Consider the following 24,547-nt stretch of genomic DNA (forward strand, 5'->3'; position numbering starts at 1 on the left):
TTGTGTCCACATGGGGGCAGGATCTTTGACCACATGGGGGCAGCCATCTTGTGTGTTGGAGTGATGGTTAATCTGCAAATTACTCTTTTATTAGATAGGATAGAGGCCTGGTGCACAGGTGGGGGCCGGCTGGTTTGCCCTGAAGGGTGTCCCGGATCAGGGTGGGGGTTCCCTTGGGGCGTGGGGCAGCCTGGGTGAGGGGCCTGTGGTGGTTTGCAGGCCTGCCATGCCCCCTGGCAACCCAAGTGAAGGCCCTGGTATCTGGGATTTATTTATCTTCTATAATTGAAACTTTGTAGCCTTAAGCAGAGGCCTGAGCCGGCAAGGGCAGGCAGAAAGCTTGGCTTCCTCCATCGCTGGGGAAACGCAAGCCTCCCTCCTGCTCTCCGTGGCCTCAGCCATCTTGGTTTATTTGCATATTTGCTCCTGATTGGCTGGTGGGTGTGGCTTGTGGGAGTAGCAGAGGTACAGTCCATTTGCATATTACTCTTTTATTAGATAGGATATACCATCATTAGATCTTAAGTGTTCTTATCCAAAAATAGATATGGTAACCACATGACAGGATGGAGTGTTAGCCAAGCTGTGTGGTCCTCATTTGTCATTTCTACACGCATCAAATCAACAGCTGTACACCTAACCTTACACGATGTTAGTTACATCTCAATGAAGCTGGAAAAAATACCACAATTAAGTGAATATTGTTTTAGGAAAAGAACTACACTCCTGCATGCTTTATTTCTGGGGCAAATGATGACCAGATTAACTCCATCAGCTACGTCTTTAGTCAATCCCTGGTCCCCAGTGTGGTGGTCCCTGAGGGGATAGAGGACAGGGCAGGAGGTCAAAGTGACAGCCATGGAGCCTCCCCCCCACCGGTTAAGCCAACACGGCAGCCTTCCCCTCCAGGGCTCAGTCCTCACCTCCGGTTTCCCAAGGCCCAACGCCTTCTTCCCTCTGCCCCACGCTCCCCACGGGGCCGTAGGGGAGCGTCCCCGGTTCCTACGCGGGACAGCTTGCTCCAATTCCCAGCCGAGGGACCAGCGCGCAGTGGGGCTGCAGAGGGGACTGGGCTGGCGGGGGTGTGGGTATCTCCTGGTCCCTCCCACCCGGATCACGGTGCAGCTGGAAAGGAGCAAAGGGTCTGGCCTGGCCACGGGGCAAGCTGCCCAGCGAGGGGGGAAGGACCGCTGCAAACTGGAACCTGGTGGCTCCCCTCTTGCTATTTTCTTTCTTTAAGAAACAGAGTTTACATGAACTTTATTGTTGTTTTTAATTTATTGATTAAGAGAGGACAGGGTGGGAGGGAAGAAGGGGAGAGAGAGAGAGAGAGAGAGAGAGAGAGAGATTTGTTGCTCCTCTTACTTCCGCACTCACGGGTCGCTTCTTGTATGTGCTCTGACCCACTGCTCCCAGCCAGGGCGCCTCCTGCTGCTTCAGACCTGCGTGGGCCACGCACCGGCTGCCTCCGCATCCTTTAGGAGACGGCGAGCTTTGGTCTTGACGACTCGACTACACAGCCTCGACATTTTCACTTCTTTCTAAGATGTTATGATGCTATTATTTATTAAAAATAAATGTGAGCACAAAAACAAAGAGAAGAAAACATCGCAAAAAGACTCAAAATTGAAAAGTGCCCCTTCGGGGCACAGACGCAGTGTTTCTCGAGGGTTCTCCTCCTCAGGGTACGTGGTCGCCGGGAGGAGAAAGGAGAGCGGAGGCCCCAGCGAGAACAGCCGTGTTTATTAAAGCACAGATTCCGCACACTTTAGTAATAAATGCAGTCGTGAAAGCATATCCTTACAATAAGTAGAGCTCCAGTTAATACATCACGTGAAGAGCCTGCGTCGATACATGTTTTGCACAGATTTCCAACACAGTCCAGCGCCCATGGAGGAAGCTGTGCTAAGAAAGTGAGAACAGCTAGAGGCCGCGGGGAGCCAGGCCGGGGCCAGGGCAGCACAGCGTGCTTCCGCTCTGACACCCCAAACCCCCCTTCTCCCCAAGTGCTTGCGGCAGCACCGGGGTTCCACCCCTGCCCAGGTCCCCGCAGAGCCCCCACTTCACCCGGAGAAGTTCTGAAAGACTTCGGCGGCCTCCACCCAGCTTCGGAAGCAGGCCCGACCCTGCTCCCGGATCTGCTTGCGCCCTTTGTCGGTGATGACCTCCCCACTGGGCTTCAGGATCACAAGCCTGGGGGTGGCTGTGACGCGGTACCTGGTCCTCAGCTCACTGCGGAGAGAAGGGGGCAGGCCAGGGGTCAGCGGGGTGGGGAAGCTGCTGCCACACCTCTAAAGGGACCCTGTGCCCCCAGTCAACCCTGCACAGCCTTAGAGCCAAGCCCGCCGGGTCCCCTGTGAGCCTCTTTCCTTATTGCGTCGCCCTCCGCAGCCTGTCCCAGAGGGTCTGCAGCTGGGCTGCTCGGGCCTGTGCTGCCCACGACCATGGCACAGACACAGGGGACAGAGGGGCCCTCACAACGTGGCTGCTGTGACTTCCATCTTAGTTCATTTTAATTTACATGTAAGAAGCCGTGTTGCTCATGGCTAGTGTACTGTGCAGTACAACTCTAAACCACAAATAACCCCAATACATTCATATTCCTCTCCACATCGCAAGAGGTTGAAAGTATCCGGTGGATAGGATAGTAAAAATTGAAATTCTGAGTCCTAAGTAAAGGTACAGCCTTCCTCGCTTTCCGCCCTACCCACTCAAGGGCACGCTGGTAACGCTGTGGATGAGACTTCCCGGCTCCTTTCCCACCATGTGTGGCCCCGTAAGAGGCCCTTTTACAAAATGGTTTGCATTTATTTAGGGAAAGGAGCATCGTCCTTAGTTTTGCGAATCTCCCCACACTCTTGCCAGGGTTCTGCCCTCAGGACGCCGGCTGGTGGCAATCCCTCCAGTGCCCAGGGCCAGCTCGCAAGCGCCTCACATCAACAGCATTCGGATTGCCCTCCTCTGTCACCCCAGGGTGTGAGCCTGAGTGGAAGGGAAATGCGCTTGAGGCCCGGTGTTAGCAAATCCTCCCGGACATCTCCATCCAGGCCCCGAGGACTCTCCCCTGGGGCAGCAACGCACACACAGCAACCGACACCCATTTCAGACATCTACAACAGTGACAAGCCGGCCTGCTCTGGCCACAGGGGTCTCACTAAATTTCAAATAATCAGTAGTGCAGAGACCACTTCATCAGACCATAATATGGAATTGCAACTGGAAACCAATAAAAAGTAATTTTTTGGAATGAGCTTGAAAACTAACGATAGATTATATGTGAAATAGCAATGCAGGCTACAAAATAATTAACACAGAGCAATATGGAAATACTGCAAGTCCCAAACTGGAGATACAATTCGGCACAGCAAGAGGCTGCAGCATTAACACCCGCATCCAGAACCGGAAGGCCGCTGTGGAGAGGGCCGCGTGGGAGAAGCTAAGAAAACAGTGACAGAGCCGACCGGGGAAGGGAGAGAGAAGCAACAGAAGATTAAGACAGAAATCACTGATAGAAGAAATGAATCAAAATAGGGTGAGCAAGAAAGCCAAACCGTCTTCTTAGGAAAGACTAAGAAACAAGCAAAGCTCCCCTGAGACTGGCCAGCGCGAAGGGCAGGCGGAGCGCCAGGATCAGGGCTCCGAGCACAGGTCCCCACGCCCCAGCGCTGCCCTCAGGAAGCCTGACCTCGGCCGCCGGCGGCCACACATGCCCACCGCCTACATGAGGAGGAAAAAGAGATAAAGGGAGAAAAGATGGGAACTACTGACAAACTCCAACCATGTTCAGCTGCAGATGAAGGGGACAAACGGATCCGTGACAAACCACCATGCGAGCCTGGGACTGGGGGCCAAGCTCCCACGGGACATGATCTCCGCGGTTTAAGAACCTGCGCAAGCCCTGGACTTTGAAAGCTGGAGAAATTCTTTCCCCGAAGGCATAAAGCCAAGTGCTGGAGAGCGACAGCCCGAAGCGCCCTTCGCACAAAAGCTCAGGGTCTGCCTGCCGCCTCGTCCGGCCACGTGGGCACCTGGCTGTGTCAGCGCTTGACTCTGGACAGTGGGGCAGGGCATGCCGCGCCCACCCTCCCAGGAAGGAAGTGGTGGTCTGGCTGGGGCTTTGCCACCAAGGCCCGGGCTTCCCCAGAGAAGGGAGGGGCCGGATCTGGGTGGTGGTGAGGGGGTCCTGGAGGCCAGGGCCCACCCGGGGCCGGACTCAGCTTCCCGTCCAGTCAGGTTCCAGCTCGGCCCGCTGCTGCTCCAGGGCCCCATCTTCCCGGAGCAGCGGTGCCTCTGAGAATGGGATCCCTGCATCCTCCCCCCAACTCTCTCCTCCAACCCCCCCCCCCTCCTTCCACCCGTCATAGTGCAGTCTCCCACCCAAGTTTGCCAAACTCCCAGGGCCTTCAGCACCCCTTCCAGGACCCAGCAGTGGGGCTGAAGGGAAGAGCAGGCGGGAGCCAGCTAGACAGCTAGGGTAGCAGCGGCCTGTGGGCTTGCTGCTCAGTACCCGACCCTCCTGGTTCAGAAAATGGCATTAGCTAGCTGTGTGGCCTGAGCACGCTAGTTAACCTCCCCTGCATTGAGGAATAACAGAACCCACCTCCAGAGTTGTGAAGATTAAATGATTAACGTGCGTACAGCTCAGCTAAGGGCTTGGTACATAGTGTGGACAAAAAAGGGGCACGTACTAAACCTGACAAGCTGGGGGGGTGGGGGGGACGCTGCTTCCTCCTGCCTCCCTAATCTATCACCAATGAATTTCATGTAACCCCCTTACCGCTGCCCCCTCTGATTCTGATGTATAAAAGTGGTAAAACTGTCATTTTCTGAAGCATTTCCTCGATCTGCTGAGATTTTGCTTCCCAGCAATTGTCATTTTTGCTCAAATAAACAATAAAAATTCTTACAGGTTTGGACTTACGCTGACAATAAATGCTGGCTATTCTTACTGGGTGGGACGGACACAGCCCAATTCCAGCCGGGCCAGGTGCCCAGTCTCGGCCCCTGGCTATACCAACCAGCACGGAATGGGTAACAAGCAGACTCGAACCAGTGCCACCCTGTGGAGCACGGGGAGAGAGGAAGGTGCGAGAAAGCGCAGCCCAGGACTCCACAGCCACTCTTATCTCCAGGAGAGACTGGGCGGGGCAGGGGCCACTGGCTGCCCGGCCCGAAACAGACAGCAAAGGCAGAGCCACGGAGCTGCCCCTCAGGGGCTCCCTCCTCCAGACCAGCTCCCGCCCGCGGGTGTTCCAGCTATGCGGATCGATAACCTTCATTTGTTTCCCCTTCGATTTGCTGCTGTTGTTTTAATCACGGGCAACATTAAATCAAGCTCTGACACAGTAAACTGGGCTCTGAGGAGCAAGGAGGAGGTTTGGAATAGACATTTTGTTTCTCCATCTTATCTTGAAAGAGTCACAGTGTGGGCCTCAAATCCTCACCCTGGCTGCCTCTGCCTGGGGACAACTGTAACCTTGGAGCCGCACAGGAGCCATCCCTTCTCCCGGGCCTCGGCTCGATCCCCTCTGGATGCTGAGCTGTGCCCAGAGAGAATGGCCTGTGCCTTGTCGCTGGGCTGAGGGAAATAGTGGTCACAGAGCATTTTAGCCCTTTCAGGGTCATCTGAGAGTCCAGCTCCTCCTGGCCCTCGGTGCTGGTGCTGGTGCTGGTGCAACGCTGGTGTCATCCTGTCACCTAACGCAGTGCCTCACACTCCCTGGCACAGCCGCCTCTCGGTCACCATAGCAACTCCTGGCTCCAGTCTCTTTCCATCTTGGCCACCAGCAGACCGTTACAGAGCAAAACTCTCTCTACTTATCCCAACCCTGCATAAACAAAGCTCCGCACAGTGTCTAGTCTGACCTCAGGACTACAGAGAACCCCAAACACTCAACACGTAGTGTTAGGCTCCAGCCATGGAAGGCACGGGCCTCCCAGGCCACAGATGGTCCCGGTGTCCCCAAGGGCACGGCCAAGGAGGGACTGCCAAGGGGGCTCCCAGGTTGGGGGATGTGGTATGCAAAACCTTTAGGGGCGGGAAGTGTGGGAAGTGTTCTGGAACTTCAGTTGTCCGGTCTGGACAGAACACAGGTGGGAAGGGCAGGGGTGGGAGACACATGTGGTCAAATGCTGGAGGGCAGGGAGGATGCAGACTGAGAGCCACGAGAGAGCCGGGAAGGGCACAGCAGGACCAGACCTGTCTTTGATGAGATGAGGCAGGTGTGAGAATAAGAATTCATTAAGTGGGGAAGGAGAAACCAAGATGGCAGCATAGGTAAACACCTAAACTGTTGCCTCACAAAACAATTTCAAAACTACAACTAAAAGACAAAACGTCTATCACCCAGAACCACGGGAAAGCTGGCTGAGTGGAAGTTCTACAGCTAGAAGGAAAGAGAAAAGAGCATTGAGACGTGCACAAGCGCTGAAAAGCTGAGGTACGGAGGCGCGCGAATCGGGCTGGTGGCGGGTGTCTGGGTGCGCTGCTTTTTTCAACCCGAAGGGAGACAAGCTTCTGCTTATTCTGAAATCCAGTTTCTGGGGAGACGCTGGGGACCCAAACTCCTACGGGGAGAAGCTGGACTGTCTGCCATCGGGTCGGAAAGGTGAGGGTGACTTTCTTGCAGAGGTGCGCCCAGCAATCATTATTTACTGCGCTGGAGTGTGAGATGCAGGGACTTGGAAAAGCGGAAACGCAGAGACGGCTGACTGGCAGCCATCGCTGTTTGCCACGCCCTAGCCTAGTGATGCCCTGAGACCCCACCCCGCACAATCTACAAACCCACCCAAGCTCCACGCGGCGGCTTTTGCATATAAATGGCCTGCCCTATCCTAGCTTAACCAAACAAACTGCAGCTCTGGTCAGACAGCTCCAAAACCTCCAAAACCCAAGCAAAGAGGAGAAAAACTGTAGTTTTCACTGTAGGTCCTGCTGGGTGGCCTCAGACAGTAGCTGACCTACACCCCATTGGAGATCCAGAAGCCAGTGTACCTAGTGGTCAGTGTGAGATGACACCAGATTTCAACTACTCACATCCATAAGTGACACATTCAAGAGGCAGACTCAGTGAGCACCAAAGCCCCACTGAAGCAAGTCCTGCCCCATAAGCGTGTCTCCAGCGTAGCAGTTCTTCAATTATAGACACAGTGGGTCCTCACAGCCAATTGGCCTTGAGGTCAATTCCTCCCAGTGACACCAACAACAATCAAGACTTAACTACAACAAGACCGTGCACACAGCCCACAAAACAGTGCACCAAGAGTGTCCACCTCAGGTAACTGGGGAGGCTGAGCCACTGTGCCCTAGAGGACACCTAGCACACAAAGCTACCCTACCAACTCAGGGAAGCAGCCAAAATGCGGAGACAAAGAAACAGATCACAAACGAAAGAAATGGAGGAAAACAAATGACTGGATATAAATTTCAAAACCATGGTTATAAGGTTTTTCAAGAATTTCCTAGAAAAGGCCGATAAATTTAACGAGACCATCGAGGATATGAAAAAGGACCAACTAGAAATTAAACATACACTGACTGAAATAAAAAAATATTATACAGAGACCCTACAGCAGACTAGAGGAACGCAAGAATCAAGTCAAAGATTTGAAATACAAAGAAGCAAAAAACACTCAACCAGGAAAACAAAAAGAAAAAAGAATCCAAAAATATGAAGATAGTTTAAGGAGCCTCTGGGACAACTTCAAGCGTACCAACATCAGAATAATGGGGGTGCCAGAAGAAGAGAGAGCAAGATACTGAAAACCTATTTGAAGAAATAATGACAGAAAACTTCCCCCACCTGGTGAAAGAAATAGACTTACAAGTCCAGGAAGTGCACAGAACCCCTAACAAAAGGAATCCAAAGAGGACCACATCAAGACACATCATAATTAAAATGTCAAGGGCAAAATACAAAGAGAGAACATTAAAAGCAGCAAGAGAAAAACAGTTAATTACTTACAAGGGAGCACCCATACAATTGTCAGCTGATTTCTCAACAGAAACTATGCAGGCCAGACAGGAGTGGCAAGAAATATTCAAAGTGATGAATAGCAAGAACCTACAACCAAGATTACTCTACCCAGCAAAGTTATCATTCAGAATTGAAGGTCAGATAAAGAGCTTCACAGACAAGAAAAAGCTAAAGGAGTTCATCACCACCAAACCAGTATTATATGAAATGCTGGAAGATATTCTTTAAGAAGAGGAGGAAGAAGAAAAAAGTAAAGATAAAAATTATGAACAACAAATACATATCTATCAACAAGTGAATCTGAAAATCAAGTGAATTAAAAATCTGAGGAACAGAATAAACTGGTGAATATAATAGAATCAGGGGCATAGAATGGGAGTGGATTGATAATTCTCAGGGGGAAAGAGGTGTGGGGGGTACGGGAAGAGACTGGACAAAAATCGTACACCTATGGATGAGGACAGTGGTGGGGAGATAAGGGCAGAGGGTGGGGTGGGAACCGGGTGGAGGGAAACTATGGGGGGGGAAAGGAGAAACAACTGTAATAATCTGAACAATGAAGATTTATTAAATTTTTTAAAAAGGGACAGATAATACATATTTTAGGCTTTGTGTCTATTGCATATTCTTTTATTTATCTTAATTAAAAATTTTGTCTTTAAAAAAAAAAAGAATCCATTAAGTGGGGACACCGAGGCTGGGGGACTGGTTAGAATATTCTAGCAGTCCAGGACCTAAATGAAGTAGAAATGAGTAGAAAGACAGGAAAGGACTGGAGAGCCACAGACTCGGCAGATTCGGGGCCTGACAGGGATGCTCTGGTCAGTAAGTCCAGAAGGAGCTGGGCCCTCAGGTCGGGCAGCTTGGCCCACACACTGACTCAGCCATGGCTCTGAGGGCTCCACTGGGACTGTTCTCTCCCCGGGACAGGAGCCACGGCCTGCTGGTTTTCCATCCGTCCCACCCTGGTGACCTGGAGGCCCAGGTGCTCCATCCATGGGGCCACGGGTGGGGGCAGTGGTGAGAACCAGAGCGGGGGGGGGGGGGGGGGGAGGGGAGGGGAATGCTCCAGAGCCCAAGTGAGCACGAAAATTGTCAAGAAACAATCACAGAATGCGTGTGACATCCGCACTGAGCAGGCCTCACCTGCAGAGCACATGTCACGGGAATGCCTGCTGGCAAATGCAGCTGTTACTTCTTCCTGGGCCCATAACACAGGGAAGGAAGCCCGACAGGATGGCCTGTCAGTGGCGCTACCCCAAGTTCAGGCCTGGAAGGTCACCCCTCCTCTTGCCCACACGCCTCTGGCTGAGGGATGCCAGTAAGCGTGTCCCTGTCCAGGCAGAGGAATGGCACTCACACTGGTTTTGCGGGGGCTGCACTGCAAAGCCAAGGTCTAAGGAGCTCTGAGGACAAGGGAGCAACTGGGCATTTCCTTCCCGCCGGGCCTTTGCAGTGGTCCCACCTCCAGCCATGCCAACGTGACCTGGGGCTCCGTGGTGATTTCCTCTCTTCCTTCCACGACTCACCGTCAGCAGTCACCCGATGGACGGCTGTTACCATCGTAACTAGCTAGTTCATATTACAAATGGGAAGAAAGCAAAAGGGAGGCCAGACATCGTAAGCATGGCTATCTGGGCAGCTTCGCCAGGCAGCTGCAACTTCACACTCCCTCGTCCATTCCCTGCAGGTCCCTGCGGGAAGGGGTCCAACAAAGCGGGGAAGGGATGCATGGGCAGTGAAGTCGGGGTGACATAGGGCAGGCGCTTGCCTGTCAGTCTAACCTGGAAAAAGATAACTGGCTAGAGGGGGTGGAGCCACTGCAAGTGCACAAAATCCTGAAGGACTCATTGGAGGAGCTCCCAGTCAAAACCCACAGCAAAGGAACCCTCTCTCTCTGGTTCCTCTGGCTTCGCTCCTGCTTCCTTGCACTGGCTTGTTCTGTGACCCGAGCTAGCCTGCCTGGCATGTGGCCCCGGACCCCACAGGCAATGGCCTGCAGCTGGAGCACAAGCTAAGCCAGCCAGATGCTGGACCAGACTGGAATGTGGACTTCTTCCATGGCAGAGGGAGATGGGGCCTCGGTGGGGAACTCCCTAATGTTACAGCATCAGTAAAGCCTCCCACCATGCCTCACCCTCCCATGGAGGCCTCGGGAAATTCTCGTTCTTGCGGCACCCCAAGAGCTCCACTTCCATCAGCAATGTGGGCACACAGAGGACACCCCGCCAATAACAGAGTCACCGGGAAGACAGGCCAGGGCCCTCACCATGACGCGAGGGGGCCAGGAGATTACTCCTCCAGCCCCATAGCACCAAGCAGAGTGCTATGTTCTGAACACATCCTGCCTGGATGCTCCCTACATTCTTTTTTTAAATATATTTTTATTGATTTCAGAGAGGAAGGGAGCAGGAGAGAGAGAGAGAAAAATCAATGATGAGAATCATTGATCGGCTGCCTCCTGCACGCCCCCACACTGGGGATCAAGCCCAAAACCCGGGCATGTGCCCTGACCAGGAATTGAACTGTGATCTCCTGGTTCATGGGTCGACACTCAACCACTGAGTAACACCGGCCTGGATGCTCCCTACATTCTTTAGTCCTCCTCGGTGGTGGCAACTTCCATTTGCTCCTTATCTGATTCCATGAATGCAGGCTGGGATAAGCAGAACTGAGGACATAGCTCCAAGAACCCCTACAAAATACCCCATTTCCAAACCTACCAACAGCAATGACAGGGTTAACGAAGTGCAGTCTGGGAAGGGGTAGGGACAAGGAGCCAACTTCCCCAAAGGAAAACCTGAGGCTGGTCCCTCCTGAGATCAGGTTCCTGGCCTGAGACTGAGGCCAGATGCCTCCCGGGGCCTGAGCTGCTCAGCTGCCTGCAGGAGCCACAGGGGCTTCGGGCTTCGACCCCATAATGGGGGAGGCAGAAGGGAGTTCTGGTGGCGCTCCCTCCTTGGCAGGACAGCCCAGCGCCTCAGCAGACTCAGTGCTGGGACCCAACCAGCCCACGCGGTTCTGACCCATGCGTCGCACAGTCCAGGCATGGGTGATGCATCCTTGTGCTAGCACTGCACGCCTGCCTGGTCACCCTACCAGCAGTCTGGGGCTGGGCTCTGCCAGGGCCTGAGCTCTTGGCTTGATTACTGTCACTTTCTTTTCTTTTTTTTTTTTTTAAATATATTTTTGTTGATTTCAGAGAGGAAGGGAGAGGGAGAAAGATTGAAACATCAATGATGAGAGAGAACTACTGATTGGCTGCCTCCCACACGCCCCTTACTGGGGATCGAGCCCACAACCTGGGCATGTGCCCTTGACCGGAATCGAACCCAGGACCCTTCAGTCCGCAGGCTCTATCCACGGAGCCAAACCAGCTAGGGAACTGTCACTTTCAAAACTGTTATTTCAAAAGCTGTGCATAACTTGAATACTAAGCAAGTCAAAAGTCATTTTACAACCGGCACCAGACATGATGCTAAAATGCATCCTTTTGCCGAGTGAATCCGGTCATTGGGGCCTATCTTTGCCTCTGTCGCTGCTCCTGCTGTGAGAGAAGCAGGCTCCCCCCTCGCCGCCCCCTCCGCATCGTGAAAGCAGGTGTTGGAGAAAGAATCCTCTTCCGGGACTTCCCCAGTTAGCTTCCATTGTTAATTGCCCAGAAGGAATGTCCTTTGAGGACAATTAATTTGGGAGGGTTCATGCCACAAGGAAAGCATAATCCCCAGAGAAATGCACGGGTGCCCTGTAAACAAAGCCCAGAAACCTCCCCTGCGGCCGCCGAGGGGACGGGTAATGCGCTCCGGGAGGCGCGGTCTAAACCCAAACCCGGACGCCTGCACCCCGGGGACCGCCAAGACGCCCACACGAGGGCCCGAGCCACGTTCCCCTCTGCAACCCACCCTCCAGCCCCCCCCCACCTCCTCCCACTTCCCGCAAGTCCCCCCTCCCCGTGGCCGCAGCCGGGAGAACTATGGCCAATTTCTAGTTCATTCACAAACTCCGAAACCCAGCAAAGCTGAGCGTCCCCGCCCTGTCACGTCTCTAAACCAGAACCCGATGAGATCATCCTTCAGGGCGGGGATTTGGGTCACCTCTGACCTCTGCCTCCGCAGGTGTCAGGGACCCGGCTCCCTACCGCTGGTGCAGGACCGCCCTGACGGTGCGGACTGCGGTCATGGGCATCATCACCTGGGCTCCCCCTCCGGCCCCGGGCCCGGGCCCCCGCACTGCTGGCCTGGCAGCCACCCCTCGGCCTCCGGTGCTGAGCAGAGCGACTTCCCGAGTCCCCTCTCCCTTCAGGCTGTCTTCCCCGAACGGCGGGGCTCCGCGCACCGCAGCAGCTCGGAGCTGGGGAAAGGCAGGCTCTCCAGGCAGGGCGTCCGGACTCCCCGGGGAGCGCCCGCTCCAGCCCCGAACCGCTCCAGCCTCCCCGGGAACCTGCGCGCAAACTACTGGACCCGGGGCTCCTGACTGCAGGGACAGGAGGGCGGGGCGCGAGGGGGCGCGGGGGGGGGGGGTGCGGGGGGGGGGAGGGGAGCTCAGGGGAGAGGGGCGCTGGGGGGGCTCAGGGGAGAGGGGAGCGGGGGGCTCAGGGGAGAGGGGCGCGGGGTGGGGGCTCAGGGGAGAGGGGAGCGGGGGAGCGCCGGGGGGCGCGGGGCGCCGGCGAATCCCAGCCCGGCCGCACTCACTGCCGGTAGGGGTCGTGGAAGGGGAGCGCCAGCCAGGCGCCGGGCAGCTGACGCAGGAACCCTTCCATCTCCTGGGCGCTGCCGTCGGTGGACACGAGGACCACAGCCAAGGGCGCGGGCGGGCGCGCCTGCTCCACCAGCTCCGCGTAGAACTCGCAGAGCAGCGGCGTGAAGTCGCGGCTGGGCGCGCACCGGCCCGACGCGAAGTACAGCGCCACCACCTTGTTCTGCAGCGCCGCCTCGGCCTCCACCGCCGCGCCGCCGGGGGCCACGAGCCGCCGCCCCCGCAGCACGTCCACCATGGCTGCCGGGGAGCGGGGCGGCGGGGGGCGCGGGCAAACGGTCACTGGCGGCGTCCCCGCTCGGCGCTGTGGCGGCGCAAGACCCTCCCCGGCACCAACACCGGCCTCGGCGGGCGACTGGGCAGCAGCGTCCGCCCCGGGGAGCGGCGGCGGGAACTCAGACACCGGCGGCCACCGCAGCAGTTCCGGCGGCGCCTCCAGGCAGCGAGCGGCCCGAGAGAGCTCCAGCGCTCCCCGCTGCGCCCCGCCCCACGCCCTCCACACGCCCCTCTCCCCGCCCCGCCCCGCCCTCCATCACCTGCAGCTCCCCGCCCCGCCCCGCCCCTCCATCACCCGCAGCTCCCGCCCCGCCCCACCCCGCCCCTCCATCACCTGCAGCTCCCCGCCCCGCCCCGCCCCTCCATCACCCGCAGCTCCCCGCCCCGCCCCGCCCCTCCATCACCCGCAGCTCCCCGCCCCGCCCCGCCCTCCATCACCCGCAGCTCACCGCCCCGCCCCGCCCCTCCATCACCTGCAGCTCCCCGCCCCGCCCCGCCCCTCCATCACCCGCAGCTCCCGCCCCGCCCCACCCCGCCCCTCCATCACCTGCAGCTCCCCGCTCCGCCCCGCCCCGCAGTCTCCGTGCTCTCGGCCCACGCGCTCCTCTTCCCTCCGATCCTCCCCTGCGCCGGCCCACCGCTCCACCTCGCGGCCTCCCCCCGCCCCTGCGCTCTGTCCCGCCCCACCTGCCTGGTATTTTACCGACCAGATGGGCCCGGGAGGTTCTGTCCGGAGGGGCAGGGGCGGGGTGGATTGCCAGGACATCCTGCGCCGGGCCTGGGAGTCCTGCAATTGAGGGAGCTGCTGCTGCTGCTTCTTTTTGATCTTTATTTATTTTTAATTTTTTATTATGGAAATATTCAAATATACATAAAAGTAGAAATAGTATAATGAAGCCCGACGTTCCCATTAGTCCAGCGTCAACAATCACCATTTACAGCACATTTGCCATCACGACGTACTTGGTGAGGGAGCTTCTTTTTTTTTTTTTTTGCTGCAAAAAGCTTTATTGTTTCATTTGGTCCAATGCAGGGGAGAGGGCTCCAGGGTGGTCAAAAGAATGGCTAGTAGTTTCGGGGAGAGGCTCAGCTAAAAGCCAGAGACGCCAGGGGGATGCAGTGGGGGGGCCTCGGAAAGGCCTCTGGGCTCCAAAGGCTCCTAGTCGTGCTTGAGGGTGAGCCTTTCCAAGAGATACTCGCCCAGCCCAGCCTGGGGGCCGGCCAGCCTGCGGATGTTAGTCAGGTGGTCGCCCATCTTCTTGATCAGTTTCACCTCCTCATCCAGGAAGTGGTTCTCCAGGAAGTCGCAGACGTGAGGGTCTGCACGGGTAGAAGCCAGGGCATGCAGGTCCAAAAGGGCCTGGTTCAGGCTCTTCTCCAAGGCCAGGGCGGCTTCCATGGCGTCCTGAGTTTTGGCCCAGTCATCCTGGGAAGGTTTCTGCACGTCCTGGAAGAGAATGCGGCCGCCCCGCTTGTTTTGCAACTTTAAGAAATGCTCCGCGCCCTCGTGCTTCTTCCCCGCCAACTCGCGGAAGTGGCCCACACCCTCCAGAGCCACATCGTCGTGGTCGAAATAGTAGCCCAGAGAGAGGTAGGTGTGGGAGGCCCGCAGGTGCAGGTTGGCCAGGCGATTGACCGCAGCCTCCACCTCGGTGGAATAATTCTGACGGATTTGGGAGCTCATGGCTGTTCAGCAATGAGGAGTTAAGGTAGAAAAAAAAAACGGTGTGTTGGCTGGTCCCGGAGGTGGTGCTGAAGGTGGTGGCTGGATGAGACGAAGGAGAGAGGCCGGAGGCTGGAAGAACGGGCGTCCCTGGGTCTGTTCCGTCCAAACACTGTTGAAGCAAGAGACAGATCCGGGACCTCCGAGAAGCCGGATATTAAAGTGTCCCGCACCGCGTGGCCCGGGAGCAAACAGTCTCCGCTTCCTGCTGGGGTGGAAGGGACACGCGTAAGGAGACATTAACTCGGTGATCAAGAAAAACACTATCCCCAATGCAATGTTTTATTTTATCCTCACCCAAGGACTTTGTTGATTTTTCAGAGAGGAAGGGGGAGGAAGAGAGAGAGGGTGAGAGAGAAGTGGATTGGTTGCCTCTCACACGCCCAGACAGGGGATCCAAACAGCCCCTTTCAGTGTATGGGAGGATGCTCTAACCAACTGAGCCACGGGCCAGGGTAGGAATGCAATATTTTAAAAACTCAAAATTGCCCTAGCCGGTTTTGCTCAGTGGACAGAGCGTTGGCCTGTGGACTGAAGGGTCCCGGGTTTGATTCCTGGCAAGGGCACATGCACATGCACATGCCAGTGTGGGGTATGCAGGAGGCAGCCAATCAATGATTCTGTCTCATCATTGATGTTTCTATCTCTCTCCCTCCCTCTTCCTTCCACTCTGAAATAAATAAAAATATATTTTAAAAAAATAAAAACTCAATACTAATGCCCAAAAGTTCATGATGAACAAAACATCAAACATGGAAATAAGACAGGATGACCCCCTGCCCTCAGACTCAGAGGGCAGGCACCTCACCCTGTCTGCACCCTCCCCCGCCAGAACCCCACACACATGAAAAAAAAACAAACACCCTAGGCTAATGAGGACAATTCATTGTGCTCGCTCTGGAGAGGGAGGGGTAGGCCTGGGGAAGGGGTGAGGTAGACGCCTGGGAGCAAGGTTGCCCCCTCCCGCTCTCCCGCACCCCACCGTGAGACGGACACGTTGGGACACTATGCTCTTGGGACACGTTGGGACACTAGCCCTTGGCAGAGCCAGGGCTACGTGCACATTCTGTTGCCGGACGGATGGCCCATGAAGAGCGTACCAAAGCCCCCATTCACTGTCGTCTTAGAAGAGTAGGAATTTACAGGCAAACCTCGATTCTCCAAAGTCTCCCACCTCCAACAAGCTGGTTCTCGCCAAATTGTTCACAGAAAATGTCTCGGTTGTCAAACAAAACTTCAGTTCTTGACCCAACAATCCTTTTGTGCTGATACCTGTATGGTCAGCTACATACATGTCTCTCAGGTGACAAACAAAGGAGAGAGTGCGTGAGTATGGGTCAGTTCACCACTAAACCTCGAATTGTTAACATCTCAGGAAATTGTGCTGTGAATATTTTTTGCTTTTGTTGCTACTGATTATTATTATTATTATTAATTACTAGAGGCCTGGTGCACAAAATTTGTGCATGGGGGAGGAGGGGTCCCTCAGCCCAACCTACACCCTCTTGCAACCCAGGAACTCTTGGGGGATGTCCACAGGATCAGGCCTAAACTGGCAGTCGGACATCCCACTCGCAATCCAGGACCACTGGCTCCTAATCGCTTGCCTGCCTGCCTGCCTGCCTGATCACCCCTAACCACTTGCCTGCCTGCCTCATCGCCCCTTAATCACTCTGCCTGCCTGCCTGCCCCTAACCCCTCTGCCTGCCTGCCTGATCGCCCTAACCACTCGCCTGCCTGCCTGATCCTCCCTAACCGCCTCTGCCTTGGTCCCCGCTGCTACGGCTTCATCTGGAAGGGCATCTGGAATGACGTCTGGAAGGTCGTTCGGCTGTCTGGTCTAATTAGCATTTTATGCTTTTATTATTATAAATATGTACAGTAAGTCACTATGATTCCTAAGGTTAGTGATAGCAACAAAGTGAAAAGGAAAGTTGTGAGAACAACAATAGAGCTTTAAAAAGAAGTAATTGCTAAGTATGATAGAGATGTTCGAGAGTCTGATCTGGCTACCGGGTATGGCATGGCGAAATCAGTGATTAGCACACTTTTAACACATAAAGAGGCCATCAAGAGTGTCGATGTTGCTAAGGCTGTGAACGTACTCACGAAACAACAATCACAGGCAATGAAGAGGCAGGAAACTGTTGTTGATGTGGATAAAGGGCACGCAGCAGGTGGCAGACAGCATTTCGGAGGCAGTGACATGTGGAAAAGCAAAGATGCTGCGGCCTGACCTCCTGACCCTGGACCAAGGCTGCCGGGGCGTTAGGCCTGGATAAACGCAAGGAAAGAGGTGGCCTTCGTCGGAGCGCGGCTGCCGGCTCTAACAAAGCGGCTGCGGATAACTGCGGACAGAATTCCAACAATCCCCAGCGGCCAGGGGACCTGTTCCCCAACCAGTGCTGGGCTGTGAAGAGACAGCCTCGCTGGGAGAACGTGCCCAAGAGGGCCTGCATCCCCCGGCGGGCGTCGATGCCGGACACGAGCCACGGAGGACAGGCTGGCGTGACGGCAGTGTGGGAGGGAGTGCGGCTTTAAATTGAAGCATCTCCTGAAAACCCTCGCATTGTCAAGAAAAACGATGTCATGAAAAACAAGTTGAATGGATATGGAGGGCTCATGGCAAAGCTTGGGTCAACAGGCAGTTTTTCACTGAGTGGATTCGTGAAGTGTTTGCCCCACGTGCGAAGAACTACCTCCGGGAAACAGTGCCACTCGGGGCACGTCCTGTCTGGACGGGGCGCCCGGCCGCAGGCGTGGCCGGAGCCGGGAGGAGCACAGCTCCCTCACTGCTGGGTCCTCGCCACCTGCGCTCCTCCCCTCCCGCCCACCGACCAGCAGGCCGTTCTACCTCCACACAAAGGTCCTGTTTCAGAGGTGGTTTTCCTTTTATACTCCTCGCCCAATATATTATCGAATATTCTCTATTCAGTAAAATTGATATGTTTTTATTGAGTTTTAGAGAGAGAGGAAGGGGGAAGAAAGAGAAACATCCACGTGAGAGAAACATACACACACCCTGGGCATGTGCCCTGACTGGGAATCGAACCCAAGACCTTTTGGTGTTTGGGATGACACTCCAACCAACTGGGCCATCGGCCAGGGCAGAGGTGTTTTGAGGTGACCTGCAAGACCAAGTTAACCCTCACGGGGTCCTGGAAGGAGCATTTTAATATCCTCACTTGCAGGAGGCTCATAGACAGCATGGGGGTGTGTGTTCCAGGACCTTGCAAACAGCTAGAAGAAACTGTGGCCCGAGCCTGTTGCCGAAAGAGCCTGTGAGGGCTGTGAGGGGAGCCTGTCTGTTGTGGGCGACACTGTGTCCCCGGGCAAGTCCATGGCCTTGGAGGTGGGTGGTGATGGGGAGGAGTTGGTGAGGACACAGCACTGAGCTGGCCACCCAGGAGCTCCAGGACCTTCAGAGGAGCAGCCACAGACAGCAGCTGAGGAGTCTCTTCAGAGGAGGGAAGGAGGCCATTCTTACTTTACCTATCAAGGGAATGCTGGGAAATGAACAGACGTGCAAAGTTTTATTGAGAAATATCACCCTGACAAAGAAGTAGCAAACCCTGCAATAAACTTATTCAATGACAGTGCAGTGTTTCGCTTCGGGCAAGTGTTAAAACACGGGCAAAACACAAAACTAGTGGATAGTTTTTTGCTTTATTTTTCTAGAGAAAGTGGAAGGGAGAGAGAAGCAGACGTGAGACAAACACATCCATGGGTTGCCTCCTGCATGCATCCTGAGCAGGGCCAGGAATCAAGACTGCAGCCGAGGTGTGTGCCCTTGACTGGAATCAAACCCAGGACCCTTCAGTCCGTGGGCCAAGCCTAAATCCCTCCTTTGGAAAATTGCTGTTTGAACTACTCTGTTATTCTTAGACAGTCTCTTATTCTGTAGGTCAACTCTGTTATATTTAGATAGTCTCTTATTCTGTAAAATAACTATTTTAGTTTGAATAATAGAAAAGATAAACTTAATTGTCTAACCTTGCAAGGTAGCCATCTAACATAAGGGACTGATATGCTGATACTGATGCCAGGTGTCTGTATAGATATGTACCCAAGTTTACAGGTGTCTGTATAGATATGATATGTACTCAAGGTTACAAGTTGTCTGTATAGATATGACAGGTGTTTGCTAGATATGATATGTACTCAATGGTACAAGCTGTCTGCAAAAATAACTTAGACAAAGAACTAGAAGGATATAAAAAGGAAATACTCCTTCCTGTGTTTGTTCAGAATTCGACAGTGGTAATCTGCTCTGAACCTGCATGCAATAAAAATGACTCCTAACTAATTGGCTCAATAAGGTGTCTTGTCTAGCTCGCTGATTTTCTATACAACAAGCCAAACTAGCTAGGCATTGTTTTTGTTTTATAGTGTTTATTTATAGATTAAAGAAGTTAAAACAGGGAATTATCTGGGGGTCTTGAATGGGTTGATTCAATTTACATTCTTTCTAATGGGGAGAAATGATTCATTTTTCGAAGAAATCACTTGTCAGCAGCCTTCCAAATGAATTAAGTTTGAGAACTGAGGTGCCACTGTATAGTGAAATCGGAGGGAAAAATCAAGAGGAGCTGTGAGCAGGAGCTGTGAGCAGTGTACTATAAATCTTGTTTGTGGAGGCCCATGGCTTTTGTTAAATCTCAGAAGCAAGATGAATGGAATGTCCCTAAACTCTAAATATCAAAACTCTATTTTGATCTGTATGGCTTTTTTTTCTTATATCACAACAGTGAATGGAGTAGAGAAAACATTCCAAAACTTTCAGTGCCACCCACCCACGGGAGAAAGGTCCGATTATTTGTGTAAATGCTGTGAGCTGAGGGGGCAGGTGTCTGTTCAGGAGAGCAGCCCACCGAGGGAGCCACCCCAGTGTTGAAGCTGGGGCAGCCCCCTCTCTCCCCCAGGGAGTCCGGGGGAGCACAGTGGAGGCTGAGAAAAGAGCTCTGTGCACTCACCAGGGGCCCTCCTCCTGTGGCTGCCCTGACTGCGCGCGCCTGTGTGCGTTTGTGTGTGTGCGTGCGTGCGTGCGTGTGTGTGTGTGTGTGTGTGTGTGTGTGTGTGTGAGAGAGGACTTCACGCTCAGAGCTCCTCGCAGGCGCCCAGGGGAGGATGACTCATTCCCTCCCTCCCTGTCTAGAGGCCTTCCCCCGCAGCAGTCTTCAAGGGCCTTCTCGGGGCCTTTCCTGTTGCATGAGACTCCCAAGAGTGACAGGAAGGTTCTCCGTTCAGCCTGGGTGACCTGGGTCCACCTCTCCACTTGTCCTCACCCTAAGAGCTCCCAGGCCCCCAAGCATGGCAGACACAGTTAATTCCCAGCTAACTGAGCCTAAAGCCTAAGGTTTCGGGTAACAAACTCTGGGGAGTCCAAATAAAGGGCAAGCAGCAGGTGGATATTATGCACAAGGTTTCATACTCAGCTGCTGTTTTGGGGGGTTTCTTTGTGTGTGTGGTGTTTTTGCTTTGCTTGTCACACTCCCTCTTTGGTCTGCTGGCGGCCTCTTCTGGTTCTGCCTTTCTCATGGGCCTACCCCTCTTCCGGACTGAGCCCCTCCCTCAGTCTCCAGGCAGAATCACAGTCAGCATCAGAAGGGGCCACCGGGCCAAGGGTGTCCTGTCCTTTTAGCATCTGGTGTCCTGCAGGCCTCACAGCCCAGGCTCAACAAGCACTGCTGTCCCCGGCAAGCAGACTCCCACAGCGAGCTCCAGCCGGCCCAGAGCCACCCAGCAGTAAGTACGTGGAGCTCTTTCCTCATCTTCCTGCCTTTCCTTCCTACCAGCTTTTCTTTGTTTTTCTCTTATTTATTAATTTTTTAAATCTTTATTGTTGAGATTATTACATTTGTCCCTCTTTTTTTCCCCTCATCACGCCCTTCCACCAGGTTCCTGCCCCACCCCAGGTCTTCACCACCCTATTGTCTGTGTTCATAGGTATTGCCTATCTATACTAATAATAGACAAATATGTAAATTGACCATACCTACGCGATGCCCACAGCCAATCAGGAGTGAGTATGCAAATTAACCCAACAAAGATGGCAGGCCTGTGGCTGATGCAGCAGGTGTCCCTGGACCCCACCCACTTCGAGCTGGTGGTCAGTGCACGCGCACACCAGTGTCGAGCGGCCAGGGTCCCGGGGATGCCACTGGAGTGTCCGGTCCTGTCAGCCTGGCCTGGGGGAGGCTGGAGTTCGCAGTCCTTTTGGTTTGAGCAGCCCCTGGTTTGGAAGCAGAAACCAAGAGCACGGGGAGCACCAGGAATGCTGGGAATCGTAGTTCTGGTGGCAGACGCATAGCAGGATCTCCTAGACACTAGAGCAAAGTGAGCCTGGAGCAAATTACCGTTGTGGGTGGGGGATGGAGGGAAAGCAAAGGTGAGAGACATAAGTAAAGTCACAGTGTCAAGACAAAATTAAAGGGAAGATATCCTGCAACTTCTAGGAAATCTCCACCAATGGAGAAAAAAAAAAAAAAAAGACCTCTATTATTCTGTGAGCACCAAACCAAACTGGGTTGGGGTCTCAGACAATTTGCTCATATGATTGCAAAGACAGACAGAAACTCCCAGATTGGAGAGGGCTCCACTGAGGGCTCCCAGATTGGAGAGGGTGCACCAGGCCCCTAGTATGCGTATAAGATCTTTGTTTAATCTCTTCCCACCCTCAAACCCCCTTCCCTCTGAGAATCATCAGTCTTTCCATTTCTATGCCTCTGATTCTATTTCATTAACCAGTTTATTCTGTTCATTAGATTTCTTATTTGTTTATTTTGATTTTTAGATTAAATTGTTGATAGATATGTATTTATTGCCATTTATTGTTCATATTTTTGTTCTTTTTCTTCTTCTTCTTGTTAAGAAGACCCTTCAACATTTCATGGAATACTGGTTTGGTGGTGATGAACTCCTTTAGCTTTTTCTTGTCAGTGAAGCTCTTTATCTGACCTTCAATTCTAGATGACAGTTTTGCTGGGTAGAGTAATCTTGGTTGTAGGTTCTTGCTTTTCATCACTTTGAATATTTCTTGCCACTCCCTTCTGGCCTGCATAGTTTCTGTTGAGAACTCAGCTGACAGTCGTATGGGCACTCCCTTGTAGGTCACTAACTGCTTTTCTCTTGGTGCTTTTAAGATTCTCTCTTTGTCTTTAACCCTTGGCATTTTAATTATGATGTGTCTTGGTATGGGCCTCTTTGGGTTCCTCTTGTTTGGGACTCTCTGTGCTTCCTGGACTTGTAAGTCTATTTCTTTCACCAGGTAGGGGAAGTTTTCTGTCATTATTTCTTCAAATAGGTTTTCAATATCTTGCACTCTCTCGTCTCCTTCTGGTACCCCCATAATGAGAATGTCAGTATGCTGCCCCAGAGGCTTCTTACATTATCTTCATATTTTTGGATTCTTTTTTCTCTTTGCTCTTCTGATTGGGTGCTTTTTGTCTCCTCATATTTTAAATCATTGATTTGGTTCTCAGAATCCTCTACTCTAATGTTGATTCTCTGTATGTAATTATTTATTTCAGTCAGTGTATGCTTAATTCTGACTGGTCCTTTTCCATATCTTTGGCACTCTCATTAATATCCTTGAAAGTCTCACTAAGTTCCTTGAAGGTCTCATGAAGATCCTTGAATAACTTTAAACCCATGGGTTTGAACTCTGTATCTAGTAGTTTGCTTTCTTCCATTTCTTTCATTTGTGACATGTTTCTTTGTCTTTGCATTTTGGCTGCTTCCCTGTGTTTGTTTCTATATGTTGGGTAGAGCTGCTATGTCTTCTGGAATTGGTATAGTGCCTTTGTCTAATAGATGTCCTATAGGGCCCAGTGGCTCTGCCTCCCCCGTCACCTAAGCTGGAAACTCTAAGTGCACCCCTGTGTGGGCTGTGTGCACAGTCTTGTTGTAGTTGAGCCTTGATTGCTGTTGGTGTCACTGGGAGGAATTGACTTCCAGGCCCATTGGCTGTGAGGACCAGCTGGGAATACAGTGGAAGAGCAGCTGTGCAGGAGACACCCCTAAGGAGCAGGACTTGCTTCAGTGGGGCTTTGGTGCTCACTGAGTCTGCCCCTTGAGTGTGTCACTTGTGGATGTGTAGAGTTGTGATCTGGTGTGGTCTGAAGCTGTCCACTGGGTGCACTGGCTCTAGGGCCTCCAGGGAGGTGCAAAGTCAGCCACTGCCTGGGGCCACCTGGCAGGAGCTACAGAGGGATCTGCAGATGGCTGTTATTTGCTATTTGTATTGGGCTTGGAGGTGCCCAGGTGAGGCCCAGCTGTGAAGCAAGGCAGGCTGGTGCTGGGGCCGGATCTTGGTCCTTTTATGAATAAGTTTGGGGCATGCTGACACCAGCTGCAGCTTATTTGAGAGATTTTAGCAAAATCTGAAGCCTGTGCCAGGACAGGCCATTCACATGGAAAAGCCGCTGCACACAGCTTGGGTAAGGCTATAAATTGGATGGGATGGGGTCCCAGGGAATCAACAGAGTGGCACAATCAGTATGCTCCTGCAGACTCAGATATGGTTGCCAGTTAGTCCTCCAACAGGGGAGGTCTTGGCATAGAAACAATGACCCCTGCGAGCACCTCTGTCTGGTAGAAAGCTGTCCCCCAGTTCCTGCCCTAATGCCAGACAATCCAGTTCCTCCCCATATGTGTCTGGGACCCCCAATGCCTCCTGGTGCTGGAGCTCAAAGGAAGTGAGTCCAAGTAAGTTTGTGCACTGGCCCTTTAAGAGGGACACCTGGGTCTCCAGCAGCCTCTGTGTCCTTCAGCCACAATCCCCATTGGTTTTTACAGCCCAGAGTTATGGGGACTTCTCTTCCCAGCTCTGGGACCCTGGGGGGGGGGTCTGGTGTGGGCCTGGGACCCCTTGCTCCTCACAGCACACTCTGCAGGGACGATCTCCCTCTGGATTAAAAAAGCGGCACATATGGGTGTTGGACCAGCCCATTCCACTCCTCCACCCCTCCTACCAATCTCAATGTGCTTTCTTCTTTACTTCTTAACTTATAGGACTTCCATTCAGCCAGCTTTCAGGCAGTTCTGAATGGTGGTTGTCCTGTATTTTGTTGACATTTTGATGTGGGTGGTGGGAGGGAGCGAGTACCAGCGTTTACCTAGGCTGCCATCTTGGTTCCTTCTCCCTATCTGCTTTTCAATAAGAGTAGTCACTCATGATGGCCTTCTGGTTCCCACCAGTTATTTTCCTAAAAAGAGAAACTTTTACAGTTGCAGCCCTGACACTATTCCCCAGCATTTGACCCAGAGCACAGAGACGCATACCACTGGTAGATCACAGTCGGCCTCATTCAAACTACTGTCAACACACTAACACATGGATCCTGGTCTAGCCCCTCCCCACCCCCCTCACCCCCCAAAAGAACAACAGTGCCACCAGGGAGCTTGTCAGAAACACAAGTTCTTAGGCACCCAGAATCACAAACTCTCCCTCCTTTCTTTCTTTTTAAAATTCAGGTCGCATATGAGGAGTCTCCTACAGCTTTATTAAGGTATAATTTATATAGGTACTAGAGGTCCGGTGCACAAATTCGTGCATGGGCGGGGTCCCTCAGGGTGGCCTGCAGGGATCGGGCCAAAACCTGCAGCACAATGCTGCCTGCCGCTCCTGCCTGCCCGCTCCCACTCCCGCTCATCCCGGCCCTGCTATGCCTGCCACGGGCTCGTGCCCTGCAGCGGTGCTTGCCAGCCATGAGCCCTGTGTCTGGCGCCCATCCTTAGGGGGATGAGGGAGGGGGGCGAGATGTGATCAGCCCTCTGGGTGGGTGGTGGGACGCCCTTGCCAGCCTGGGATCCAGAT

At 53.4% G+C, this 24,547-nt stretch overlaps 2 protein-coding genes across 2 annotated transcripts; both read right to left on the reverse strand.

Moving 5' to 3' along the window:
* Positions 1-1,563: 1,563 nt before the first annotated feature.
* NXNL2 (nucleoredoxin like 2) lies at positions 1,564-13,191 on the reverse strand. The gene is made up of 2 exons (XM_008154649.3): positions 12,668-13,191; positions 1,564-2,232 (listed from the first exon to the last, which is right to left on the reverse strand). Exons 1-2 carry the CDS (start codon positions 12,967-12,969, stop codon positions 2,064-2,066), a joined length of 471 nt encoding a protein of 156 aa, XP_008152871.2. The 5' UTR covers positions 12,970-13,191; the 3' UTR covers positions 1,564-2,063.
* An 848-nt stretch (positions 13,192-14,039) lies between these two features.
* LOC129151617 (ferritin light chain-like) lies at positions 14,040-14,871 on the reverse strand. The gene has a single exon (XM_054727039.1). The coding sequence runs from the start codon at positions 14,689-14,691 to the stop codon at positions 14,167-14,169; it is 525 nt and encodes a 174-aa protein (XP_054583014.1). The 5' UTR covers positions 14,692-14,871; the 3' UTR covers positions 14,040-14,166.
* Positions 14,872-24,547: the final 9,676 nt, after the last annotated feature.

The sequence above is a fragment of the Eptesicus fuscus genome, chromosome 15, assembly GCF_027574615.1.
Source record: "Eptesicus fuscus isolate TK198812 chromosome 15, DD_ASM_mEF_20220401, whole genome shotgun sequence".
Taxonomy (NCBI): domain Eukaryota; kingdom Metazoa; phylum Chordata; class Mammalia; order Chiroptera; family Vespertilionidae; genus Eptesicus; species Eptesicus fuscus.

Excerpts from the sequence above, each read along its gene's own strand:
- NXNL2 (XM_008154649.3), bottom strand. The coding sequence starts at position 12,969 with ATGGTGGACGTGCTGCGGGGGCGGCGGCTCGTGGCCCCCGGCGGCGCG. Across the intron at positions 2,233-12,667 it reads TTCCACGACCCCTACCGGCA|TGAGCTGAGGACCAGGTACC; the intron begins GTGAGTGCGGCC and ends TTCTCTCCGCAG.
- LOC129151617 (XM_054727039.1), bottom strand. The coding sequence starts at position 14,691 with ATGAGCTCCCAAATCCGTCAGAATTATTCCACCGAGGTGGAGGCTGCG.